The sequence below is a fragment of the Podarcis melisellensis genome, assembly GCF_964234715.1.
Source record: "Podarcis melisellensis genome assembly, chromosome: 2".
In the NCBI taxonomy this organism is placed as follows: domain Eukaryota; kingdom Metazoa; phylum Chordata; class Lepidosauria; order Squamata; family Lacertidae; genus Podarcis; species Podarcis melisellensis.
In genome coordinates, this window is record NC_138529.1 from 105,367,632 (window position 1) to 105,385,107 (window position 17,476).

Genomic DNA, 17,476 nt, shown 5'->3' on the forward strand with positions numbered 1-17,476 from the left:
GGAAGCGCCGATCGAGGACCAGCCACTGGCTGGGGGTGAAGATGTCCCTGTTTTCATCGGAGAAATGTTGGAGGGTGTGGGACCCCGGAAGCATCTGAAGGCAGCCCTGTCTAGGGAAGGGGGTTAATTTTTTTTAAAAAAATATTTTGTTTTATTGTGTTTTTATATATGTTGGAAGCTTCCCAGAGTGGATGTGGCAACCCTGTTGGGTGGGTGGGGTATAAATAGTAGTATTAATAATAGTAGTATTAATAATAGTATTAATAAATAGTGGGGTATTACTACAACAACAACAACAACAGAATAGAATAGAATAACAACAACAGAATAGAATAACAACAACAGAATAGAATAACAACAACAACAATAGAATAGAATGTCCCTATGAGTATAAATATGGGACGCGGGTGGCGCTGTGGGTTAAACTGTTATGTACTGAAGTTCTCACCCTGGGCCAGCAGGGGGATACTGTGGATGGTTTTCACTCAGGTCCACATAGGCAAATAAGGGATTGAAAGTGACATTCAGTGATTGGATAGTTACGGAAAGTGGTTACTGTTGCGTTCTAGTGGAGCTCTATATAAGCAGGCTGGCTGAAGCCTTCAGTTCAGTTCTGTTCTGGCCTGTGAATAAACAAGAGCTGTTTGAAGAATCGCTGTGTCGTCTGATATGTTCACCCACAACTTAACATAAACCACAGAGCCTAGGGCTTGCCAATCAGAAGGTCGGCGGTTTGAATCCCCACAACGGGGTGAGCTTGCTCGGTCCCTGCTCCTGTCAACCTAGCAGTTCGAAAGCACATCAAAGTGCTAGTAGATAAATACGTACAGTGGTATCTCATGTTACATACGCTTCAGGTTACAGACTCCGCTAACCCAGAAATAGTGCTTCAGGTTAAGAACTTTGCTTCAGGATGAGAACAGAAATCATGCTCTGGCGGCGCTGTGGCAGCAGAAGGTCCCATTAGCTAAAGTGGTGCTTCAGGTTAAGAACAGTTTCAGGTTAAGTACAGACCTCCGGAACGAATTAAGTACTTAACCTGAGGTACCACTGTACTGCTCTGGCGGGAAGGTAAACGGCATTTCCGTGCGCTGCTCTGGTTCGCCAGAAGCGGCTTAGTCACATGACCCAGAAGCTGTACACCGGCTCCCTCGGCTAGTAAAGCAAGATGAGCACCGCAACCCCAGAGTCGGTCATGACTGGACCTAATGGTCAGGGGTCCCTTTACCTTTACGAGTATAAATAGTAATATCATCATCATCATCATCGAATCTTAGAGTTGGAAGGGACCCAAGGGTCATCTAGTCCAACCCCCTGAATTGCACGAATCTCAGCTAAAGCATCCATGACAGATGAAGACTCCATTACACCTGTGAAATAATAATAATAACATAATGTTCCTCTTTTCATCAGAGAAATGTTGGAGGGTATGGAGTTATGTGATCCTGAGCCATCTGAAGACAGCCCTGTACAATATAGGGAAGTTTTTTTAATGTTTAATGTTTTATTATGTTTTTATTTATGTTGGAAGCCGCCCAGGGTGGCTGGGGCAACCCCGTCAGATGGGCGGGGGGTATAAATAGCATAATAATAATAATAATAATAATAATAATAATAATAATAATAATGGAATAGGCCATCCCATCAAAATGCAGTATTTCACAAGAAATGGCAGGATAGGTATGGATTGTTGATAATGTGTGTCCACTGCTTCTCAAATCAGCAGTGCAAATACTGGTGTGAATACTGTGGAAGGTGTCTGGAAAAGACCATAAATCGCACTTGACTATTTTAAGATCTTTCCAGAAAGAAGGTGTTTTTGAAAGTTCTTTCCTGAATCAGGACTCTCAGCATTTAACACATGATTAAGAGAAGTCAGTCACACGAACAAATGCAAACCTGGATCATTTTAATTGGTCATTGTAAGTTTTTTCATTTCATTATTAATCTATATATACTCTGGAAATCAAACTACAGGACAACTTTTGTTTCTCACCTGAAAGTGTGGGTTTCCTATGTTTTCAGCATTTCCCCAACCGGTTAGTAACCTAATTTTAAAAAGAGAGCGAGGGAGACAGAATTCTTGACAAATCCATGCTAGCTTCTACTAATCACAGCATTGTTTTCAAGATGTTTACAGACTGGCTGCTTTATAATTTGCTGTAGCATCTTTCCTGGTATTGTAGTTGCATTGATCTCTTGTTTTTCCACCCCTTTTCCCCCCAGTCAGAGCTGCCTAGCCGGATAGTAAATACTGCCAAATCTGATTCATTTGCAGCTCTTCTGGTGCAGTAATGACTGAATGAAGACAATCAGTGGGACATTTACATATGTGATGAAGCTATCTTACACCCTTGGAGGGTGGAAAGAGTGTGTACATTTTAAATTTAAACAAATAGGCAACCACCCTTCACCCATTTTAGAAGCCAGTGCAAAAATAAGGAGGGCTGTCAAAAGCAAATTCCCTCACAACCAGTGCCATGATTGTACATTGACAGCAGAGGGCTCTGGTGTTTGCAAAGCAGGAAAGAGAGGCAACCCTCTCTTCTCACCCAACCCTGCTCTGCAGGCAGAGGTGGAACTGGGTTTAGCTGAGGCAGCGGCTGCACCTTCCAAAAGGGGATTTGCAAGAACCATCTTAGCGCCAGCCTTCTTTGCAGCCAGGAAGGAGGGAAGGGTGCCCTGTTGCTTCAGACCGAAAACTCCCCTGCGTTCTGTAGCTGTGATTTTGAATGAAAAGAGGCAGAGGCAAGACAGAAGGGCTGAGCTTCTGGTGCAAAAAGGAGATGCGAAAAGCAACAGGACTGCATATTTCCCACCTCTGGTTAGTAGCATCTTCTTCACATCAGTACAGTCAAAACTGTATTGGGGGGGGAATAGTGTAATAATGTGTGTGCCTTGTTTTTATTCTCTAGTTGCATTTCTTGAAGGATTTCTGCCTTTTGTTTATCCATTTCCTCAATTTAACATCTTTTTATCCTGCCTTTAGGAACTCAGGGTAGAGTACAAGGCCAGCCCCACCCTTAGGCAGACTGAAGCAGCTGCCTCGGGTGGTAAATCTCCAGGAAGCCTTCTGACCCTGAGAGGCGGCAGAATTTCGTTTTGGCTTCCTTTTGGCACTGCCCCATTCATCAAGCATCATGGCGCTTCCCCAGGTAGGCAGTTTTCTATGGGAGGGCTGGACTCTGGCTCGGGGAAGAAAAGCACAAGGGTGGAAAGAAAACGGGATTGTGATGGTTACAAATGATAGCTATTGACTCTGTACTATGCAGGTGACTTTTGAGGAGGTGGCTGTGTATTTCACTGAGCAGGAATGGGCCTTGCTGGATACGAACGAGAGAGCCTTATATTGGGATGTCATGCAGGCGAACTACGAGCACCTGACTTCACTCGGTAAGTGCTCTGCCTAGTGTTAAAAGCTTGGGTTTCTCAGATATATGCAGGATTGTTGTTGTTTTTTCAAGGATCCAGCAAACAAGTTAAAAGAAACCCGGTTCTTTATGTCTCTAAAACACACCAGAGCCATACATTAATATTGTTAATACAATCTTACACTCATTCCTATTGTGGTTGTTGTTTAGTCGTTTAGTCGTGTCTGACTCTTTGTGACCCCCTGGACCAGAGCACACCAGGCACTCCTGTCTTCCACTGCCTCCCGCAGTTTGGTCAAACTCATGCTGGTAGCTTCGAGAACACTGTCCAACCATCTCGTCCTCTGTCGTCCCCTTCTCCTTGTGCCCTCCATCTTTCCCAACATCAGGGTCTTTTCCAGGGAGTCTTCTCTTCTCATGAGGTAGCCAAAGTATTGGAGCCTCAGCTTCACAATCTGTCCTTCCAGTGAGCACTCAGGGCTGATTTCCTTCAGAATGGAGAGGTTTGATCTTCTTGCAGTCCATGGGACTCTCAAGAGTCTCCTCCAGCACCATAATTCAAAAGCATCAATTCTTCGGCGATCAGCCTTCTTTATGGTCCAGCTCTCACTTCCATACATCACTACTGGCAAAACCATAGCTTTAACTATGCACACTTTTGTTGGCAAGGTGATGTCTCTGCTTTTTAAGATTCTGTCTAGGTTTGTCATTGCTTTTCTCCCAAGAAGCAGGCGTCTTTTAATTTTGTGACTGCTATTACCATCTGCAGTGAAGCCATACATTAATTTTGTTAATACAATCTTACACTCATTCCTCTTCTAAGGAATGTTTTACTATGTTTTGTATATGCTGTAAGCCACAATTATTATTATCATTATTAAGGCTCAGGATAGGTTATAATCAATAGGAATAAGCCAATCATAGTTGCGCATTTGATGGCAGAAAGGATCATCTTTATGATGATGATCTGTGGAGACAGAAGGTGTTTTCCTTTTGTATTATGCACTTTAAATCAGAAGGGCTAGGTAAAGGTAAAGGACCCCTGGACGGTTTAAGTCCAGTCAAAGGCAATTATGGAGTTGCGGCGCTCATCTCGCTTTCAGGCCGAGGGAGCCGGCGTTTGTCCGCAGACAGCTTTCCAGGTCATTTAGCCAGCATGACTAAACTGCTTCTGGCGCAATGGGACACCATGATGGAAGCCAGAGCTCATGGAAATGCCATTTACCTTCCCACCGAAGTGGTACCTATTTATCTACTTGCACTGGCATGCTTTCGAACTGCTAGGTTGGCAGGAGTTGCGGCAGAATAACGGGAGCTCACCCTGTTGTGTGGATTTGAACCACCAACCTTCCGATCGGCAAGCCTATGTTTTTCTTGCTCATGGGCACCTGCAGAATCCATCATGGTTTGTGTGAGTGAGGAAGCTGAGCTTTTGCCCTCTTTGCAGCAGCGCTCCCAAGTGCTATGCTGTCCTGATATAAGTAATGCATAAATGCTTTCCCAGGTGCAGACAAGTCATGGCACTTTCTCCCTGGTGTGGTGTCCATCCCGGGTCTGTAAAGGCAGCAATGCTCTCCAGGCTGTGACTGGATCTAGACACATCAAAAAAGCGATTCGGTTAAACGCGTTGTAAACTCTGCAAAGGGAAATCACCTTGGCGAAAGACAGGACTCCACAGCGCCATCTAGTGTGTCACAGTGTTATAACACACATAAAGCGCTTTTTCTTTACGAAGGTAGCGGAGTCCTGTGTTGTGAGTCTACACTTCCTTCTAATAAAGCACTGGAATGGATCACCCTGACGTTTTTGGCACCCTTCTTTGGTATCCCTGCACCAAACCACCCTCATAAACCCTCCTTTGCGCCTATAAATCATGACACCCCATAGGTCAGGCATAGGCAAACTCCGGCCCTCCAGATTTTTTGAGACTACAACTCCCATCATCCCTGACCACTGGTCCTGTTAGCTAGGGATGATGGGAATTGTAGTTCCAAAACATCTGGAGGGCCGGAGTTTGCCTATGCCTGCCATAGGTTGTATGTGCCAAGCCCCTTCAAACTGCTTTGGAATGGGTTAGGGTCTAGGTCTGTTAGGTAGAGGCAGGATGCTACTGCAGGGTTTTGGTCTCATGGAGGTGTTTCCTTAAAAGAAAGAGAGTGGGGAGCAAAGTCATGAGGCATGATATGGACAGATGGCTCTTCTCTAATCTCCAGGTGTCCTCCTCACCCCAACCGATGGCAGGATTTCATCTTGGCTTCCTCTGGCACCCTCCCATTCTCCTGTCACCATGGAAATTCCCCAGGTAGGCCGGAATCTGCAGGTGGGCCTGTTTCACGAAGTGGACAGGAAATATGCAAGTATAACATCTACATCTGGAGATGTGATGAGGTTGAGGTTATGTTCTTTCATATGTGGTGGACCTGTAAAAGGGTAAAATAGTATTGGGAAATAATTTATAATTAATTGGGGGGGAAATGTTTAAAAGCACCTTTCCAAAAAACCCCAGAGTCCTTTTCGTTGGGGATAATTCAGATGGAAATTCCCAGGTGTCAAAAATGGTTATTTATGTCTGCCACTACGGCAGCCCGTGTTTTGTTTGCCCCAAAATGGAAAATGATCGAGGCCCCATCTAAAGAAGAATGGCAAATTAAACTGTTGCGGATCTTAACTTATAGAATAAGAGAAAGAGAACAACCTTCGCTTAAAGAAGATTGGAAACTGTTTATTGAATATATGGGGGATAATTGTGTATACTTGAAAACGTTGGCAGCGTTAGGATAAATTCAACAGCTTAAATAAGTTTTGATGGAAGAAACAATGGAATTCTGAATGGTTTGGTTTATATAAAATATGCAGGAATTTATGCTATGCAAAATGAACTATGGAAAGAGAAGAAGGGAAGTCACTGATATTTTAAGGTCTAAATTAATATTCTAAATTGTAAGACAGTGTGTGTGTGAGAGAGAGAAATACGCAAGTGTTGAAAGAAAATGGGTGCCTCATTATTTCCGTTTCACCTATGTGAAAGAAGGCAAGGGACCAGGGGCAGCCTGGTTGAGAACTTAGGGTATTGTATATGCTGCAGTCCTGACCCAGATTTCTACTGTTTTATGTCATTGCTTCCCTAAAGCACTCTGGGATTTGTAGTTGTGAGGAGATGGAGGAGGCTAGGAGACTGTCTTATATCGAGTAAGGCCATTGGTTCATCTAGCTCAATATCATCTATGCTGATTGGCAGAGGCCCTCCAGGGCTTAAGGGAGGAACATTCCAGAGCTGTACCTGAAGACACCAGGAATTGAACCCAGGACCTTCCCCACAGGGGAGATAATTATCCTGTGGCTGCAACACTTTCACAAGATGATAAATCACAGGGTGCGAGCAGCAGTTAAAGCAGATGCAACTGAAAGCACACAAGGATATAAATACAGTGGTACCTTGGTTTTCAAATGTCTCCGTTGACGAACGTTTCGGAACTCAAACGCCATAAACCCAGAAATAAATGCTTCTGTTTTTGAACACGCCTCAGAAGCTGAACGGCTTCCGCTGAGTGCATATGTTTCTCAATTTTCTCTATTAAATTTGCAGACTGCCCTTTGCACCTCGGTTTTTGAATGTTTCGGAACTCAAACGGTCTTCGGGAACAGATTACGTTCGGAAACTGAGGTACCACTGTATTAAAAAAACCCCAATAATATTGAAAACAGCACTGAAAACATTTTCAACGTCTTCTTTTTTTAAGAATAGCATTCATCCTGCCTCAAATGCCAGTTAGTGACCAAAGGCCTACTGGAACAAAAAAGTCAAGTCTTTGCCTGTTGGTGAAAGGAACACAGGAAGGGAGTTTTCCACATGCCAGGTCAGTTAAGCCAGTGTAGGTCTATACAGGGATGTCTGCACTAGAAGCGTAGACCAGTTTCAGATCTGCAGAAACAGGCTGTTTGATGGGCTTCTTAGGCAGCAGAGGTGACTTTCAATGCCAAGCACTGAAGGAGTTTCTTATATGGCTGTTGGAAGTAGCCCTGTGCTGAGATTCTTGATGCAGGGGGAGAGGGTGGAAACAAAGAAAAAGAACCTTAATTGTGGGTGGTGGCAGAGGAGGAATTCTTAAATATGTGTGTGTGTGTGTGTATATATATATATATATATATTTGCTTTCGTAGATTTTCACGGGTACAGGAATGCAGGTTTTGGTGTCCTCGGGTGTCTTCCCGTGTAAAAGTTGGGGTGTCTAGGCGACGTTTCGACGAGGTCTCACTCGTCATCTTCAGGCTGGTGCTTTCGGCTTCTTGTTACTGGAACAGAGCAGGATCTCAGTGTTTGAGTTCCTATAAATACTGTTGAGGGGGTGTGGTGTATAGCCTCCAATGTTCTGGGCAGAGGGGAAGTTCCCAGGCTAGTGTGCCTTTTCTTCTTTTGTTCCTTAATTACTTGAGGGATATCTTGAGTGATTTCTTGAGTGATATCCTGAGTACCACTTAGGTGGGTCATTAGGTGTGGATTAGTTGCTAAAGTCTTTGTGTCTTGACCTCTTGAACTTTGTGAAGAGTTTTTCTGAGAAGATGGCTGTACTGCACTTAGTTGTGCTCTGGCTTGGCTTCGTGTATAGGGGCGAGCTGTGGTTTTGTGGCCTGTGTCAGCCAGATCTGTGTAGGGATTGCAGGGGGGTGCAGCATCCGGAGGTGCCACCATGGTTTGGCTACTGGATGGTGTCTGTAATTTATCTGTGGAGAGGGTCTGGGTTTGGGTCTGGTGTGGTTGATTGGTGATGGCGTTCTGTGTGCCTCTGGATCTGGTGTCAGTTTTTGTGGGGAGGGCTAATTTCCAGATGTCTGGCAAGCGGGATGTGTCGTCACGCTTGTTCATGTTGTGAGGGTGTTTCTCTATCTCGATGGCTTCCATGATTATTCTCTTGTGGTGATGTTCCATGTTAAAGAGCAATTTGGAATCTGCAAAATTAATTTCGTGTCCTGTTTCTTTCATGTGTTGGAAAAGAGAGGAAGTTTTTTCTTCTTTTTTGACGGCATTCTTGTGTTCTGCGATACGTGCATTTATTCGTCTGTTTGTTTGTCCAATGTACGTGGCTGGGCAGACTTTGCAGGGTATTTCATAGACCCCTTGGTTTTCCAACTGGATTTTATCCTTGGGGTTTCTGAGGATATTGGCTATTTTTTGGTTGGTGCAAAAGGCTGTTTTGATATTGTGTTTATGGAGGATTTTGCTAATTTTATCTGTAGTGCCCTTGATATAAGGAAGGAGGGCCATGCCATTGTTTTCTTCTGTGTCTTGGTTTTTGGGGAACAAACAAACAGACGAATAAATGCACGTATCGCAGAACACAAGAATGCCGTCAAAAAAGAAGAAAAAACTTCCTCTCTTTTCCAACACATGAAAGAAACAGGACACGAAATTAATTTTGCAGATTCCAAATTGCTCTTTAACATGGAACATCACCACAAGAGAATAATCATGGAAGCCATCGAGATAGAGAAACACCCTCACAACATGAACAAGCGTGACGACACATCCCGCTTGCCAGACATCTGGAAATTAGCCCTCCCCACAAAAACTGACACCAGATCCAGAGGCACACAGAACGCCATCACCAATCAACCACACCAGACCCAAACCCAGACCCTCTCCACAGATAAATTACAGACACCATCCAGTAGCCAAACCATGGTGGCACCTCCGGATGCTGCACCCCCCTGCAATCCCTACACAGATCTGGCTGACACAGGCCACAAAACCACAGCTCGCCCCTATACACGAAGCCAAGCCAGAGCACAACTAAGTGCAGTACAGCCATCTTCTCAGAAAAACTCTTCACAAAGTTCAAGAGGTCAAGACACAAAGACTTTAGCAACTAATCCACACCTAATGACCCACCTAAGTGGTACTCAGGATATCACTCAAGAAATCACTCAAGATATCCCTCAAGTAATTAAGGAACAAAAGAAGAAAAGGCACACTAGCCTGGGAACTTCCCCTCTGCCCAGAACATTGGAGGCTATACACCACACCCCCTCAACAGTATTTATAGGAACTCAAACACTGAGATCCTGCTCTGTTCCAGTAACAAGAAGCCGAAAGCACCAGCCTGAAGATGACGAGTGAGACCTCGTCGAAACGTCGCCTAGACACCCCAACTTTTACACGGGAAGACACCCGAGGACACCAAAACCTGCATATATATATATATATATATATATATATATATATATATATACACACACACACACACACACACACATACACCAACCCTTTAAAATGCAGGTGGCTTTTGAGGAGGTGGCTGTGTATTTCACCGAGCAGGAGTGGGCCTTGCTGGATGCGAGCAAGCGAGCGCTTTACTGGGACGTCATGCGGGAGAATTACGAGCGCTGGGCTTCACTGAGTAAGTATCCTGCCTGTTGTCTCTTATTAAACACTTGAGCCCTGGCATCTTAAACTGGATTTGTTTTTCTCTGGTACTTTTTAGCTTTATTGATAATGGTGGGGATCGTGAAGGCTGCCTTGGGTGTTTGGTTACAGGGAACTAGGCAGAGGGCCTTCTCGGTAGTGGTGCCCGCCCTGTGGAACGCCCTCCCATTGGATGTCAAGGAAATAAACAACTATTTGAATTTTAGAAGACATCTGAAGGCAGCCCTGTTTAGGGAAGTTTTTAATGTTTGATGTTTAATTCTGTTTCTAGTGTTCTGTTGGGAGCCGCCTAGAGTGGCTGGGGAAACCCAGCCAGTTGGGCTGGGTATAAATAAAATTATTTTTTTTATTATTATTAAGGGCAATATGGAGGGGGGTAGAAGAAGAGGAAGAGGAGTTTGGATTTGATATCCCGCCTTTCACTCCCTTTAAGGAGTCTCAAAGCGGCTAACATTCTCCTTTCCCTTCCTCCCCCACAACAAACACTCTGTAAGGTGAGTGGGGCTGAGAGACTTCAAAGAAGCATGACTAGCCCAAGGTCACTCAGCAGCTGCATGTGGAGGAGCGGAGACTTGAACCCGGTTCCCCAGGTTACGAGACTACCGCTCTTAACCACTACACCACACTGGCTCTCTTTGTTGGGTAGCCAACAAAGGCTTTCTGCTGGCACAAATCCTCTTGGCTGTGCAATGGGAATTCCCCCACCTCCTCTGCCTGCACTCCTAAATCTATTCCTAGGGGTCCTCCAAACATCCAAAGCAGATTTGAGGCAGGTGGAGAGGGCAGAGAAAACCTGTTTGCTGTTCCTTTTCTGCTGTTAGTTCCACCACATTGCCTAATGTCCAGACTCTTTCTTTGCAGGTGGTTGCTATCAACAACGAGACCTTAAATCTACAGAGCCTTGTGGGAGATTGCTGAAATATTCCCGAGAGAGGGAATCTCCGAGACCCAATCCCTGTCACAAGGACGAGAAACAACCAGTGGAGAAGTCGGGCGAAACAGCCCCGTTCAAAGGGGGCATCAGCGCTGCAAAATGTCATCCGGTCGACATGGGAGAAAGGAAGGATTCCTGCCCCAAGTGTGGGAAAAGCTTCTGTCACAAATCGGCACTCACTGCACACCTGAGAATCCACACGGGAGAGAAGCCGTACCAGTGCCACGATTGTGGGAAAAGCTTCAATCAGAGCTCAGCCCTGACCCAGCATCAGAGGATCCACACTGGGGAGAAACCCTATGCCTGCCTCAGCTGTGAGAAACGATTCAGTCAGAGCTCAGCCCTCACTCAACATCAGAGAATCCACACCGGGGAGAGGGCTTACGCGTGCCTTGATTGTGGGAAAAGCTTCATTTACCAGTCGGCCCTCATACGGCATCGTAGAATCCACACTGGAGAAAAATGCTACAAGTGCCCTGACTGTGGGAAAGGCTTCAACCAAAGCTCTAACCTTATTACACATCAGAAAATTCATAATGGTAGGGAAGCGTGGTTAACTGTCCCATTCACATGTTGTCCTCTGAGGCCTGTTAATCATTCTCCTTTGGGTTATAACAAAATTGATTCACTGACATGTTATATCTCACTAGAGAATGTCCAGAGCATGGCAAGAAAATATGATGATCCTGTAACCCACAAGCATGGGGTAAATAACAAAAGAATCCAGCTGGGTGCCTGGATTCAAAATGTGGGGCTAAACTCACTCTTCAGCAGGAGAAAGCCCTCAGCTGCTGAGTTTAAACTTATAGTAGTCAAGCAGCGGTATAGTGTGGCTAAATGTAGGCTGTTAAACCTTTTTATCCCTTTTTGTCTGCTTGCAAACTCCTGTGGCAATGAACAGAGGAGTTTTGTCCTCTTTCTACTCCCGTTAAGTAAGTTAAAAATGTTTTCCTTACAAAACGTTTCAAAGGTCAGATTCATGCCTTTATCCAAGCGGCACCAAAGAGAACACTTGCAGAATACTAATAGGTAGAAAATACAAAAAGATAGCTTCAAACTCATGCTCTAAGCTTGGAGCAAAGCTTAGACACGTCTTCCTTTGTCAGTTACGTGGTGAGGAGAGAGATGGAACAGGAAGAGAAGGCTTCACTTCCTCCCTTGTCAGAGAAGAGGAGGCATGACCTAGCTGTGTCTAGGAATCCAGCTCTGCTGTCTTAACCCTTTCATGCACCAACTAGCACTTTCTGACTGCAGTTCCCACACAGAGGACTTCACATGCATAATGGTCACGTACACACCATATATTTAAACACTAAAATACCACTCTAAACAATTACGGCTTCCCCAAAATAGTTATGGGAGCTGTAGTTTCTTAAGGGTCCTGACCCCCCCTGTGCCCCTCAAGAAGCCACAATTCCCATAGTAATTTAACAATCAATTCTTCCCAGGGAACTCTGACAGTTGTAACCCTCTCAGGGAATAAGGGTCTCCTAACAATTATCAGCTCTCCTTGGCGCACAGATTGCCCCTGTTTTAGGGATTTGCAGTTTCTACCCTACATTTTACATTCTCTCCCTTAACCTTTTCTTCTTCGTATCCTATAGGGATACCTTGCAGGAGCAAGAAGAAGACGCCTCAGCAGCAAGTTTGTGAGCCATTAGAACCACCTGGAACACTTTGTAGGGCATTACAACGAGTTTCCCCTCACAATCCTCAAGTGGAAAAAGAGATTCGGAACCAGGGAAGTTTGCAGAGAAACCCCTCAGAGCAGGCCCAGGATCAAGTCATTTCTAGAACAGGTAGTTTCATATCTCAGAAAGATGTCACGATAAAGACAAGGCCCGCTAGGGTTAAGAGGCCACTCGTATGTCATGACTGTGGAAAGAACTTCAAGTACAGTTCCCATCTGGTTAACCACCTGAGAATACACACAGGCGAGAAACCTTACGTCTGCCCAGATTGCGGGAACAGGTTCATTCAGAACTCAGCTCTTAAGAGGCACCAGAGGAGCCACAGAGGCGACAGACCCTATGGATGTTCCGACTGTGGGAAAACCTTTAGCCGGAACTCTCACCTGGCGAAACATCGAGTGATTCACACGGGAGAAAAACCTTACGAATGCCTTGACTGCGGGAAGAAATTCAGCGTCAAAATGAACCTAGTGATTCACCAACGGATTCACACGGGAGAGAAGCCATATATGTGCTTGGAGTGCGGGAAACGCTTCAGCCAGCGACCCCACTTTATGATCCACCAGAGAATCCACACGGGAGAGAAACCTTACCAATGCCCCGAATGCGGGAAAAGCTTTCGCGTGAGTTCGCACCTTGTTGCACATCAGAGAATTCACGCGGGGAAGACGTCGTTCATATGTCCAGACTGCGGGAAAAACTTCAGCGGTAGCAAGCAGTTTATTCAACATAAGATGTCCCACCTCATTGGAGAAAGCTATCAGCTGCCCATCGCAGCTGTAACCATAAAGAGTGACCCATTTGCCCCCGATTCTGTAGGTCTAGAAGGCAGCGGCTACAGTCCTGGAGCAAGTCAGTGAAGTCCCGCCTGTGTTGGGCTAAAACAAAGAAAGGGAAACCTTGATAAACCCTGTCACATAACTGCAAATGGTGAGATCCTTTCTACAATTAGAGCTTGAAGGGAAGGTGGCTGGAAAAAGGCATTTTCACTCAAACTTCAAACCCTTTTGCTGTAGTTGAGAGCCAGATGTACCGGATAGAGTGTTGGTTTTGGCCTGGTTTGGAAATGACTACTCGGCCATGATGCTTGCCGGTGACCTTGGACCAATTGTCGTGTCAGCCTAACCTACCTCACAGGATTGTTAGGAGGATGAAATGGAGCAAAACCTTGTTGTATAGACCATCTCAAGTTGTTTGGAAGAGAAGGATGAGGATACAAATACAGCCGTACCTTGGTTCTCAAACAGAATCTGCTCTGGAAGTCTGTTTGACTTCTGAAAACCAAGGTGCGGCTTCCGATTGGCTCATAGCTGTCAACTTTTCCCTTTTTTAAAGAGAAATCCTATTCGGAATAAGGGAATTTCCCTTAAAAAAAGGGAAACATTGACAGCTATGGATTGGCCGCAGGAGCTTCCTGCACTCAATCGGAAGCCACGTCGGACGTTCGGCTTCCAAAAAACGTCCGCAAACCGGAACCCCCACTTCCGGGTTTGTGGCGTTTGGGAGCCAAAATGTTCGAGTTGCAAGGCATTTGAGAACCAAGGTACAACTGTACAATAAATAAACAAGCAAACCATGTACCATTCCCAGATATCAGGTAGAATTGTCAGGTGACCCCCTTCCCAATCCACGAATACCATCAATGGATGGTGGTTTCCTGACTAGGGTCACCTTTAAAGCATCAACGGTCATGGCTTCTCCCAAAGAGAGAAGCTGTCATTTGTTAAGGGTAATGAGAGTTGTAGGGGACTCCCTATTCCCCTCACAGAACTACATTTCCCAGAGTTCCCTGTGAAGTGGGACTTATGGTTAAGCCACTCTGGAGAACTGTAGCTCTGTGAGGAGAACGGGGGTCTCCTAAGAATTCAGCCTTAAGAAACTACAGCTCCCAGAATTCTTTGGGGGAAGCCATTTTAAAGCGCCATGGCCCTGCTTAAATGCATGGTGCGAATGTGGCCTAGATTGTCCTGACCACTGCGCTCTTTCCAAGCGGCAGGGAGCATAATCCTGAAGTCCTTGGCCTAATAATCTCATATGGGTGGGAGGAGCCTGGATGGAGAGGAGGAGTCTGGGGGGAAATGAGAGGAGAAAGCCGAAACAGATGGAGTGATGGAAGGGGGAGAAGGGGAGTCCCCTACAAGTGGAAATGTTCAGGGAGGCAGAATAGGACATATTGTTTATTAATATCTTTTTTTAAAAAACAAAATAATATTTATTAACAGTTTAAAGACTATAAAAGAAAAAAAAGAATTCAACAAAACAATACAATACAATACAAAAACAAAAACACTACATAACACTGACACTAAAACATTGAATTAACAAAACAAAACAAACACAATTTAAAACACATCCAATAATTTCAATATCTTATCTTTCATTCACTTGTTTCCACGACCTCCTCACACCTCCCTTTTTGTATTCCACTTCAATTAACTGTTTCAGCAATTCCTTTCCATCTTCCTCTGTTTTCTGTCCTGTAATTTATCTTAACTTATTCTAACCTTATTTTTTCCCCTTTAATACATTAAAAATCTATTTGTACTTAATTCCTTATAACATTTATGCTAAAGCCATATAACTCCATTCCAACATTTTTCTAACATTCATTAATTTTACAGTATTTCTGTAAATAATCTTTAAATTTTTTCCAATCTTCTTCCACTGACTCTTCTCCCTGGTCTCGGATTCTGCCAGTCATTTCCGCCAGTTCCATATAGTCCATCAACTTCATCTGCCATTCTTCCCGGGTGGGTAAATCTTGTGTCTTCCAATACTTCGCGATGAGTATTCTTGCTGCTGTTGTTGCATACATAAAAAAAGTTCTGTCCTTCTTTGGCACCAATTGGCTGACCATGCCCAGGAGAAAGGCCTCTGGTTTCTTCAGGAAGGTATATTTAAATACCTTTTTCATTTCAATATAAATCATCTCCCAGAATGTCTTAATCCTTGGGCATGTCCACCAAAGGTGAAAGAATGTACCTTCAGTCTCATTACATTTCCAACATTTATTATCAGGTAAATTATAGATTTTTGCAAGCTTGACTGGTGTCATGTACCACCAGTAAATCATTTTCATTAAATTCTCTCTTAGGGCATTACAGGCCGTAAATTTCATACCTGTGGTCCATAACTGTTCCCAGTCAGCCATCATAATGTTATGTCCAACATCTTGTGCCCATTTAATCATAGCAGATTTCACCGTTTCATCCTGAGTGTTCCATTTCAACAGCAAGTTATACATTCTTGATAAATTTTAAATTTTGGGGTCTAACAATTCTGTTTCCAATTTTGATTTTTTCACCTGGAAACCAACTTTTTTGTCCAAATTGTATGCCTCCATTATTTGGTAATAATGAAGCCAATCTCACACTCTGTTTTTCAATTTTTCAAAGCTCTGCAGTTTTATTCTGTCTCCATCTTGTTCCAGAATTTCCCAATATTCCGGCCATTTGGCCTCCATATTGAGTTTTTTCTGTGCCTTTGCTTCCATTGGTGACAACCATCTTGGGGTTTTATTTTCTAACAAATCCTTATATCTTATCCAAACAGTGCTTTTCTAACAATATGATTTTTGAACGCTTTATGTGCATTTACCTTATCATACCACAAATATGCATGCCAACCAAATACATTATTGAAACCTTCCAAGTCCAGCACATCAGTGTTTTCAAGAAGCAGCCATTCTTTCAGCCAGCAAAAAGCAGCTGATTCACAGTAAAGTTTAAGGTCTGGCAGGGCAAATCCACCTCTTTCTTTAGCATCAGTTAATATCTTAAATTTTATTTGAGGCTTCTTGCCCTGCCAGACAAATCTGGAAATATCTCTCTGCCACTTCTTGAAACAATCCATCTTGTCCAAAATTTGCACTGTTTGAAACAAAAACAACATCCTTGGCAATACATTCATTTTTATCACAGCAATTCGGCCTAGCAATGATAACTTCAAATTTGACCAAATTTCTAAGTCCTTTTTCACTTCAATCCAACATTTTTCATAGTTATCCTTAAATAAGTTCACATTCTTGGCAGTCATGTTAACCCCTAAATATTTCACTTTCTTAACCAATGTTAATCCTGTCTCCTCCTGAAACTTTTCTCTCTCATTCACAGTTAGATTTTTCTCTAAGACCTTAGTTTTCATCTTGTTCAGTTTAAAACCTGCTACCTGTCCAAATGCTTGTATCAGTTCCAGTACCCTTTTAGTACTAGATTCTGGCTCCTGTAAAGTCAATACTAAATTATCAGCAACATATTGTTTATTAATATCCTTCCTAACTTGCGCTAGCAAGTTCTTTTACTTAGAAGAGTTTACATTCCCCTTTTAACATGCACAGCAGATAGCTGATTGCAGGCTTGTGTAAACCTCTCACTATCATACAATTCAGTACAGTAGTACCTCGGGTTACAGACGCTTCAGGTTACAGGCACTTCAGGTTACAGACTCCACTAACCCAGAAATAGTACCTTGGGTTAAGAACTTTGCTCCAGGATAAGAACAGAAATCGTGCAGCAGCAGTGCAGCGGCAGCAGGAGGCCCCATTAGCTAAAGTGGTCTTCAGGTTAAGAACAGTTTCAGGTTAAGTACGGACCTCCGGAATGAAATAAGTTCTTAACCTGAGGTACCACTGTGTTGAATTGTATGTTCCTGGTAAGTTCCCTTTTATCCCTCTTAAAAGAATAAACACACAACAATCTTATTTAAAGTCAATAAAAGTTGTTTACTCAGGTCAGTTCAACATTGGATCCCTGAAGGCAGACTTAGTTACAAATATATACATATGGATCTACCCCATATGGAGGAATGATTCCAGCCTCTGCTAGCTGAGAAGCTAGCTGGGCAGTCCAAGCTAGAAGCCGGTCAAACGAAGAAGGAAGTGAAAAAGAGAGAGTGTGGCAGCACGCCCAGTGGCGTAGCGTGGGTTGTCAGCACCCGGGGCAAGGCAAGTAATTTGCGCCCCTAACCCATGGATTTGCGCCCCCTAACCCGTGGATTTGCGCCCCCTAACTCGTGGATTTGCGCCCCCTAACCCTAACCCCCAGATGTTGCGCCCAGTGCG

General features: G+C 44.0%; 1 protein-coding gene across 4 annotated transcripts; it reads left to right on the forward strand.

Annotated features, from left to right (window-relative positions):
* The first annotated feature begins 1,715 nt into the window (after positions 1 to 1,715).
* Positions 1,716 to 14,590, forward strand: LOC309364591 (uncharacterized protein). Of its 4 annotated transcripts, XR_014165859.1 has the most exons (8): positions 1,717 to 2,824; positions 2,990 to 3,155; positions 3,273 to 3,393; positions 5,585 to 5,675; positions 9,645 to 9,766; positions 10,654 to 11,265; positions 12,331 to 13,729; positions 13,828 to 14,589. XR_014165859.1 is itself a non-coding variant. In XM_081902230.1 (7 exons), the coding sequence occupies exons 2-7, from the start codon at positions 3,141 to 3,143 to the stop codon at positions 13,275 to 13,277; spliced, it is 1,884 nt and encodes a 627-aa protein (XP_081758356.1). In that variant the 5' UTR covers positions 1,716 to 2,824; positions 2,990 to 3,140; the 3' UTR covers positions 13,278 to 14,590. The 4 variants fall into 4 exon arrangements, 3 of the variants coding, with proteins under 3 accessions (XP_081758356.1, XP_081758355.1, XP_081758357.1); XM_081902230.1 differs by having other exon boundaries at positions 1,716 to 2,824; positions 3,273 to 3,391; positions 5,604 to 5,673; positions 9,646 to 9,766; positions 12,331 to 14,590; XM_081902229.1 differs by having other exon boundaries at positions 5,585 to 5,673; positions 9,646 to 9,766; positions 12,331 to 14,590.
* Positions 14,591 to 17,476: the final 2,886 nt, after the last annotated feature.

What these genes read in the sequence shown, in the direction of transcription:
- LOC309364591 (XM_081902229.1), top strand. An exon ending in TCACCATGGAAATTCCCCAG is followed by an intron (nt 5,674 to 9,645) that starts GTAGGCCGGAAT and finishes TTTAAAATGCAG; the next exon opens with GTGGCTTTTGAGGAGGTGGC. An exon ending in CGAGCGCTGGGCTTCACTGA is followed by an intron (nt 9,767 to 10,653) that starts GTAAGTATCCTG and finishes CTTTCTTTGCAG; the next exon opens with GTGGTTGCTATCAACAACGA.